Source organism: Geospiza fortis, unplaced genomic scaffold, assembly GCF_000277835.1.
Source record: "Geospiza fortis unplaced genomic scaffold, GeoFor_1.0 scaffold40, whole genome shotgun sequence".
Lineage (NCBI taxonomy): Eukaryota > Metazoa > Chordata > Aves > Passeriformes > Thraupidae > Geospiza > Geospiza fortis.
In genome coordinates, this window is record NW_005054297.1 from 14,960,974 (window position 1) to 14,970,308 (window position 9,335).

The window sequence follows — 9,335 nt, forward strand, 5'->3', positions numbered from 1 at the left end:
ACCAGCTTTCAGAAGACACAGAGAAAACTAAAGATCTTTCACCTTTTATGAAACTGCCTAACTGCTTCACAAACTCTCAGGGACATAAGAGGAGAGAATAGACAGACACACAGCAAATTTAAGAAGCCTTGTTTTCTTGTGAAAGTGGTTAAACAGCGTCACTGAAAATGGAGATACTCCTAGAAAGGGAAAAGGAACAGCTGGAGTGAGGAAAAAATCTCTGCGGACAAATTTAGTATGAGGAAAGAATGGGAAACTAAAGATTGCTCAAATGGAAAATATATATATATATTATATATAAGTAGCCCTTCTGACATGTTTCATCAGAAAAGCTACAGCAAAATGCAGGTATGGTGGTGTGGTGAAACAAGACTGTATTTAGAGTGCAAAGCATGTCAGAAATGAGTTCTGGTATCTCTAATATCTCCTGAGCATGGAGCACTTTTGCTCCACTTCCATTTAAAAAGACAGCATAATATTTCTACCCACAGTTTCTGTGAGAATGAAAAGCTTGAACAAATTGTGGGCTGTTGTGCCTAGTCCTAGGCTGGACCTATGTGAAATTTGAATTAATTAAGCAGCAGCTTGGGTCTGGAAGCAGTGTAAAAGCAACCACAGTTGAAACAAGCCTTGCAGGAGCCAAGAGCACAGAGGAGGGCACCTACAGAAACCTTCACCATCTCCCTCTGGCACTCTTGAGCACTCACTAGCTGTGCCTGCTGTTAGACCTGATGCAGCTTTATGTAAACAAATATCCTCGTCTGCCTTCACAATAATTGCAGTGTAAAGTTGCCATGTCTTTCATTAACCCAGCGCTGGGCAAATGCTTTCTACTGCTACAAGCTTTATATGGCTTTGTAAATGAGATTGATAGGGTAATATATTTACTCTCATAACCCTGTGCAGCCTGAGACAGCTGTGCTTGGAGCCCATCTGTGGGTTCCTGAAGGCATGACATGGCATAATCATAAAGCAAATATAATCATAAGCCCAACAGGAAAGGACCTGGAGGTGCTGGTGACAGCAGCTGAACATGAGCCAGCTATCTTCATGTGGCCAGGAAAGCCAATGGCACCCTGGCCTGTATCAGCAATAGTGTCACCAGCACGACAAGATCAGTGATTTTCCCCGTGCTCAGCACTGGTGAGACCACAGCTTGAATTCCGCGTCCAGTTCTGGGCCCCTCGCTACAAGAAGGACATTGAGGTGCTGGAGTGAGTCCAGGAAAGGGCAATGGAGCTGGGGAAGGGTCTACATTGTAAGACATGGGAGTGGCTGAGGGAGCTGGGGTACTTTAGCCTGGACAAAAGGAGGCTCCAGTATCCTAAATTAAGCATATGAAACTCAATGGATTTTTCTACCTCTTGTGATAGTAATATTTTTATCCTTTGTATCTTGGTTCCTGCTAGAGCCCTTTCCCTTTCCAATGTCAAATATAATCATCATCACTGTACACTAAAGCAAATTATTCTTTCAATTTAAGAGTCTTACCCAGATCCATTTGTTTCTACTCTGTCCTGTCTGCATAGCAATTAGAACCTTTAATTACTTGGCTTTCTTCTCTGTTTACTTCAATATTTAAAAACTTATATATATACACACATATATACTCGAACACACATACATATATAAATGTATATAATGCATATTTAAAAAGAGAAGAGCACGTGTTTTTAAAAGAGAAGCTTAAATGTTGGAAATTTTTCAAATTTTACTATATCTATACCTATTTTTGTATGAACATGTATGTTAAAAAAATCATATTTTCAACAGCTACTGATACGACTAAGCAAACAATATCCATGTCAATATCCATGCCCAAACAATGAAATAACTAACACAAATTATGAAAAAAATAATTATTTCTATTTTGTTAAAAAAGGGTACTGAAAGTAACTAGAATCTGACATCATTAGAACAGCATAGGAAGGGAGATAAGTTTTTTTACTCTGCTGCATCTACTTTTTGATGAGGTTTTGTTTATTATTTGATTTTTGGCTCAAAATAGATGACAGAGTAATGGAGATTTTGTCACTCTCAACATGCTCGGATGACTAAAAAGTTAAGGTCAAAATTTGATGTGTTTTCTGGCTCCAGGCTTTTACAAAATATAATATTCTGACCTATTAATAAAGCATCCCTTAAATGTCACAAAAGGTGTCTCTTACAAACCATCAGACAACGCTGAATAAACCAGACCTCCTGTGCAAGACAGGAATATTTTTAATTCTTAGCAGAGGTAAAGTAGAATCCAACTATCTTGCACGGTTCCTTGCCACTTGATCAATTTTCATCTCATTATTCCCAGCATTAGCTTGCAGGATTAACTGATTGTGCTGTGCAAGGCATGACATAGGAGACAAAAAAACTTTTAAATTTGAACTTGTAGTTATCTCCAGAGGACAACAAAAAATATTTCATCCCCTTATTAAGGATGTTATTGAGGGCAAAGTTATCTGCATTTAACTACTGTCTGTCTATTTTGTGCATGGATATTGCCTATTAGTGCACCATATTTTAATGCACTATTGGCCTAAAACCAGTATTTGGGGAATATATTGGCAGTTTAGTTTTCCTAACTGTGTTCCTGTGAGAAACAGTAGCGAGAGAAACAGGAAGATTAAATTATTAAGATATAATTCATTTTCCAGATTCTAATGCATGATTCTTTTATGCTACTTATCCCAACTAATGAAAGTCATCTTTAATTAGTTTTTGGGATTTGACAAAAAAGCTTTCACAAAGGATTGTATAACAGCACTGCCTGAAAGCAAAACCTTTCTAGCAATTATTTGAATATGCAAGAAAGGAGAAAGATGTGACCCAAATGGTTGGAAACATAGGAATTAATTGTATTAGTACTCAACTCAAGTTTATTTTTATACAACACAATTTTAATAGTAAATATAAAGTGATTTTCTCTGTATGAAGACCTCAAAATCTGGCTATAGAGCTAAGAGTGTCCGAGGCAAGGTTCAGATATGTGGAGATAATGTGAATCTGACTTTATATTTTTGTCTTCCTGCCCATGATGGATTAAACTAAAATCCCAGGAAGCACTATGATCCTTGTGGGTATCAAATTCTTAGACCAAATTTTCTATTTATGCTTCATTCAGAATAATCAAGGTGGTCATTATTCCACTTTTTAAAATCCAGTCAATGCCAATCATTTTACATATACAAGGCTATGAGTAGGTTTCCAGGATATTTTATTTGGGAGAAAAGAAAAAAAGTCCAAGGTTTATTAATTGACCACAAATACATATTCCAATATGAAAAATATGGGGTGATTTATCCTTTAATTAATGATCTAATGTATATTCCATTATCTTTCAGCCCTGTATTCAATAATTCTCATAGTCTACTATATTTGCACCAATGCATTGCAATTTGCTGTCAAATTGATTCAATTGTGGCCATTGAAAAAACGAACAATATTTATTCAGCAAACTTTTTACACTCCCATTCTACACTTACTATTAAGTTTAACCATCCAAAGATACAGAGATGCAGCACTTGGAAAAATACTCTAGGTGATTTTAGGACTGCCATTATTGGACACCTTAGGTAAGTTCATTCTAAAACATTAAAAAGTAATAGGACCCAGACCAGCCCTCTGAAATGTCCTAAAAGTAATTGTCATCATTTTAAAATTACTAAATTGACTTGAGCGTTTTAAAAAAGAATATGACAGAATCCAACTAATACAGAGGAGAACATGTGTACAAAGACTTGCAGAACATAATATGGACTGAATATATTAAGAATAAATTACTTACAAGTAAGTTAAAGTTACCTGACCCAACGCCAAGGGTGTCTGATTCTTCAATTTTTTGAATGAGAGGTATGGGTTAAAATAATTATTAATTTGAGGGCAGAAAGCTGAATGCCAAATGCTTACTAATTTAAGTCCATCTTGGAAAAATGAACTGAAGTAACAGTGGAGTTAAAATCATTAAGCAACAATAGGAATAATGTCAATGAATAAAGACAAAAGACTGGAGGGGTGAATGACCCATGTGTGAATTTCAGAAGCAATGTGATGTGATTTTAACCTTACTTAAAAATAATCCTGAAGACAGAGGACTATCTGTTTTACCATACATTTTCACTCATTATTTAATAATTAGAAAGAAGTAGAAGAAGGAAAATTACTGGTCCCCTGAAAAAAAAAAAAAGCTTATTATGTTCCTTTGATTTCTGCTGAACTTCCTCTGATTAGAGATCATATCACCTTGGTGATTGCCACTAATAAAGGGCTTTACAATTATTTTCCACAAAGGACTGACAGGAGTCATGGAAGGGGACAGAGATTTTTAAGATAGAAATCCAGTGAATGATATCCTCTGGAGGAACCCAAAGCTATACATTACTTTAAAATGTTTAGTGTAAATGGTCAAACACAATCATTTACTTCACACACTCCATGTACAATGGTCAAACCTCTCCACAAGGGCAGCTTCCTGCAAATGATTTCTGCAACACTGATGCTGGTCAGTGCCTTTGCAAATGTAAGGCTGAGAATTTAACCATTCTTTTCTGCAGCAATCAATCAGAAACACTTCTGGGCAGGTAAAGAGATAGTTATATAATGTTCAAAAATCACAGTAGAATTGAGTCAAAGCCTATACTGTTTCTCACCAGTTCTGCTGGGAGTAACAAGAGGAAGGACCTTTGATTTTCCGTGATTCTCATGATGAATCACATCCACATAAATCAAGAGATTAGTACTTAGCAATGCACATACATGCACTTCAAAAAAAAAACCACTTTCACTTGAAACCTTCCAAGTTTTCTTGTCTACAAATTCCCTAGTAAATTTTAAACTTAATATTTTACTATCTACTGATTTCTCCTCTTTGACTATATACAGAAAAATTTTACATTTAGAAATGTAGCCTCACTTGATAATGAATTTTTGAAAAGTGTGTGTGTTAGTATTAAAAAGTCCAACAACCCAGAAACATTGCTAAATGGAAAAAAATGGACAGTTTACTTAACTTGACCTATATATTCTGTAACAGCTTATAAAAAATCAAACTGGCCTGATGCTATTGAACAATACTACACACATTGTACCTTACAAACACCTGAATATTCCAGTCTCTAGGGAAAATATATTTCTCAAGAATGCCAGTATGGGAGGCAGGTCACATATAAAAAGCACTATATTTTACATTTCATGCAATAGGAGTCTGTGGGGGTCTTTTGAGTAGTTAACAAACTGGAGTCTATAGGGGTTTTTGTATCTATGAGTCATTAAATAGGCAGTATACATATTACTATACAGATATTGTTCTTTTAATCCAGACTTAATTTTTTTGGAGAATATTTGAGTTTAAAGCAACTTTTTGAACAACACCTACTTGAGGTCTTGGGAAGGTTCTGCTCTGATATGGGGTGTCTCCACAGAGTGCCCAAACACTGCCCCTTCCGTGCCTAAAATACATAAATAAAATACAGTAAAATTACTTTGGAAAATAAAAACACATTGAAATATATGACCACAAATTGACACTATTAGGAAAAAATATCTGATCAAATCCTTTATTAATAATTTTAAATGTTTCTTCATATTTACATTTTCATTTCTATATCAAAATCTGGACCAACATCCTGTGAAGCTCTGGATTTCTGCTTTTTCACATACAAATGTGGAACACTTACAGATCCAAATTTTTCAGAAATGGTTTGGCCGAATGTTTGTCTCCATATTTTGGAGAACAATTATTTTACAGAGAATGGAAATAATATATTTGTGTGGCAAAAACACAGTAAAGAAATATCTGCTGCATTTTACATTCTGGTTATTTTGATTACTTAAATTGAGATACCAAGCTTTTAGAAGTTTTGAGATAACTCTCTCTTGCCTGAAGTTGCTGGCTTGATCTAGATATCTGACAGTTTCAGAGTTTCTTTCTATCAGATCTTGCTCAGTGAAAAATTTTATTCTCATGGAATGTTCTTTGTGTTGTTTTAGAAGCGGACACTAAGGTATCTCCTACTGGGCATTTAAAATCCAGACAAAGAAAACAGGTAACAGTTTTTCAAATCTGGATTGCTTCTCTATTGAATTTTGATTTATATTACTAGGTCCAAGTTGAATGTGGTAATTCCACAGATTTCATTAGACAAGCAAGATTTTTCATTGAGAAAATTCCTCTTCAATTAAAAAAATACAACTCTAGTAAACATTCATTGAAGTTATTTCAGAAAAAGACAATTCTTTAATAAATTTTAAATGCATTTCTTGAGAGAAAATGATGGGGAGAAACAAAAGACGAAAAAAATAATAAAGATCTTTGTTCTTTGTTAAAGTAATAGAAATTTATATGTAGGGAACAGCACTATAAAATCAGCATTTCTCTTACCTCCCCCCTCTAATGACTGAACACATACAGGTTATTTATACCCTCAGTTTACATTTAATAGAAATAGCCTCCATATGTTTTTAGGCATTTGAAATTTGCCTCCTTTTTTCCACTCACTGACAATCATCATGCCTATCCTTGTTTACTGGTTTCTCCAATGCCATTGTTTTTGTCACTCACTCACATACATTTTGCTTTCCTTCTCTGAAGATGGTTTACTTGGCATTGTGTAAGGCAAATAGCCTAGAACTAGGGAGCAAAAGTCTTTCCAACAGAAAACCTCCAGCAAAGGTGAAAGATCTCACTAAAAATGTGTAAAACAGATAATGCATTTATCTCCTATCAAAATAAGATCAAGGACACTGTCTGGGACAACTATGTCTCATTACTAAATATTCTTGAATTAATTACTATATTTCAACAGCAGAAGGTTTCTTTTGTTCTAAGACTTGAATTCTGAGTAGACCTAAAAATATACCTACAATATCTCATGGTAGGGCTGCAAGAAGTGCTCAGCAGAACATAGCCACCACTCTAATTGCTACAGTATTTTAAATACAATAAAGTATTTTCAATTTTAAAATATTAAAATATTTAGCAATTTTTTTCAGAAACTATGGATGTCAAAGAATATGGCTTTTAGATACGTTTACAGTTAACCAATGATATTTAGTTTCAAACCATTACTAGGATTTAAAAGCAGAATGAGGTTATAAATGTCAAATTGGTAACATTATTTTTTAATGTTAAAGGGAAAATAGCCTGAGAAAGAGGCAAAAAAACCCCAAGCTAAGCAAACTTCAACCTGGTACTAATTTTCTAAACTCCACCTTCATTAAAAGAAAACAAAAGCAACCAATCAACCAAAAAAACCCACCAACTCACCCCACTCCCCAAAACTTTAATTGTAAAGTAGTCTATTAGTATGGACTATTGAAGAGGGGAAGAGAAGAGTAATGAATTAAAATCCTAGTTGTTTATCTCCAGGAATCTATAACCTTTACAAATATTCTGGAAAAGAACACTGAAAACAACTTTATTACAAACACTGCTTTGAAGATCTCAACAAAAAAAAAAAGAACTGAACAAAATCCATTTTCTGTAACCAAGCTTTGCTGAGTGTTATGGAAAACCACAGGAGGAAAAAACCCAGCATTTCTTTTTTCCTAGTATTATTCCTAAATGTTCTGTACAGAATCTGTTTTTTAAATCTGGCAATGACTTCAATTTCTCTTTCCTGTAAAAGACCAGTATACCATGTCTGTACAGCCAGGCCTTCTGCCACTCAAAATAAAGCTCATCCTCATTTATGATGAACCTCTCTGGGAGCTGAATATCCAAAATCAGTGTGTTTCCAGATCCCATTCATCATTTTTATCAGTAAAATGAAATGCTTTCAATGCCAAGGGCCCTCTATATTTTTGAAGGTGGCAACGGAATATAGAGATGTAAATAAGTGAGCAGAATGCAGAGTTGCCATGGTCTTATGAGAAGACTATGCCTGTAATATTTGAAAGAACATTATCAATGCAAAGATGCACAAAATTCACTCTAGTATGAGTCTGACATTAAATGAATCAGAAGTGACAAAGGTATTATCAGGCAAAGACTGATAATCAAAGTTAAATGACAGCTAGTTATAACCCAGGTTTAGTATCTCCTCACATTCAGCATCATTATTTTAAAAGATGAGAAGGCATGTCTTCCCTAAGAACATAGAAATTTGAAAGAAAGACCAAATTTTTCAAGCAGACTGGAAATCCAGGCAGGTAGAATTAAAGATAAACTGATATAATTAAATAAAATATAGTTAAAATTAAAACCAACCAAAATATGCTGCTTTTGCTATTTGAAAATGCAATATTAATGTTTGTTTTCTTCTCATACAACTTCAAAAGCAGAAGTATAACAGTTCCTGTAGTAAATGTTTTATTCTTAAAAAAATTACTTTTAACATTTCAAGAATATCTCCAATTCCCTTTATTACATAGTGGAATAAAAGCAGACACTTTCAATTACTTTGGTTTTAGTAAGAAAGGTGAAAAAGATCAGCCAACCAGAATTTATTGATATGTTTCCTGCAGTTAAACAGCAGGGTAAAGAAAAAAGAAGACTATCAGCATTACTAAAAATACAGCAGAAAAACTATATTATCCTTTTTAACAATTTACTAGATGCAAATCTGTAGTAATTTGATGGGAAGCTGGACCATGAAGTTCAGTATTCTGAAGAAATGCTACTGTACATGTATCTTCTAATGATATAATTAAATAAATAGCACTATAAAACCAAATTCAAAGTCCATAACATTATTTTCTAAATGAAAGAAATATACTTTAGGTATTTGATAAGCTACAATGCTAAAATAGTTATTTTTTACAGAAATAAGTGGACATTCTAAAAACTGTATTCCCAGACCTACAGAATCATAGCTAAGACCTACTTTGAGATGAGTGAAATTCTAGTGAGAGATGAATGAATACAAAAAAGGTACAAAAAGTAAAGGCTCGAACCTTAAAACCCCTTCAAGTACAGCTCAAAAGGAAGCAGTTAGGGAACTGAATTCAATGGAACATGAGTTAGAATGAATAACTATAAAAAGTGATCCTTTTAGAGGAAATAAAATCACAAGGCCATGAAGTAGGTGCAAAGGATCTAAAATCAAAACTGTAACTGAACAAAATTACCCACACCTCCAGCTTCCAGTTGAAGAGAATGAGTTAAATAAAGACTTCACTAAGAAAGAATCATCTGTGCAGCCAAATTACTGATCAAAGAATACCAGTTGTTATAGAGGTTGCTGGAGAAAAGTCAGTAAACAGCACAAGCCAGGTAAGAGGCCAAAAGTTCCATTCTGTATTTATAGAGAAACCTTTTTATGCACAGCTTTTTAAACAGATTTATAAATGCCAGACCTTTAAGAAACTTTACACAGAACAAATCAAAATTACCCTTTTGCTAC

The 9,335-nt window shown here is 34.2% G+C and overlaps 1 protein-coding gene across 1 annotated transcript in view; it reads right to left on the minus strand.

Annotated features, from left to right (window-relative positions):
• SGCZ (sarcoglycan zeta) overlaps window positions 1-9,335 on the minus strand; it is a 112,597-nt gene that overhangs the window by 19,108 nt on the left and 84,154 nt on the right. Inside the window, exon 6 of the mRNA XM_031055428.1 lies at window positions 5,369-5,441. Within this exon, the coding sequence (XP_030911288.1) occupies window positions 5,369-5,441 (73 nt within the window). The remainder of the gene's footprint in view (window positions 1-5,368; window positions 5,442-9,335) is intronic.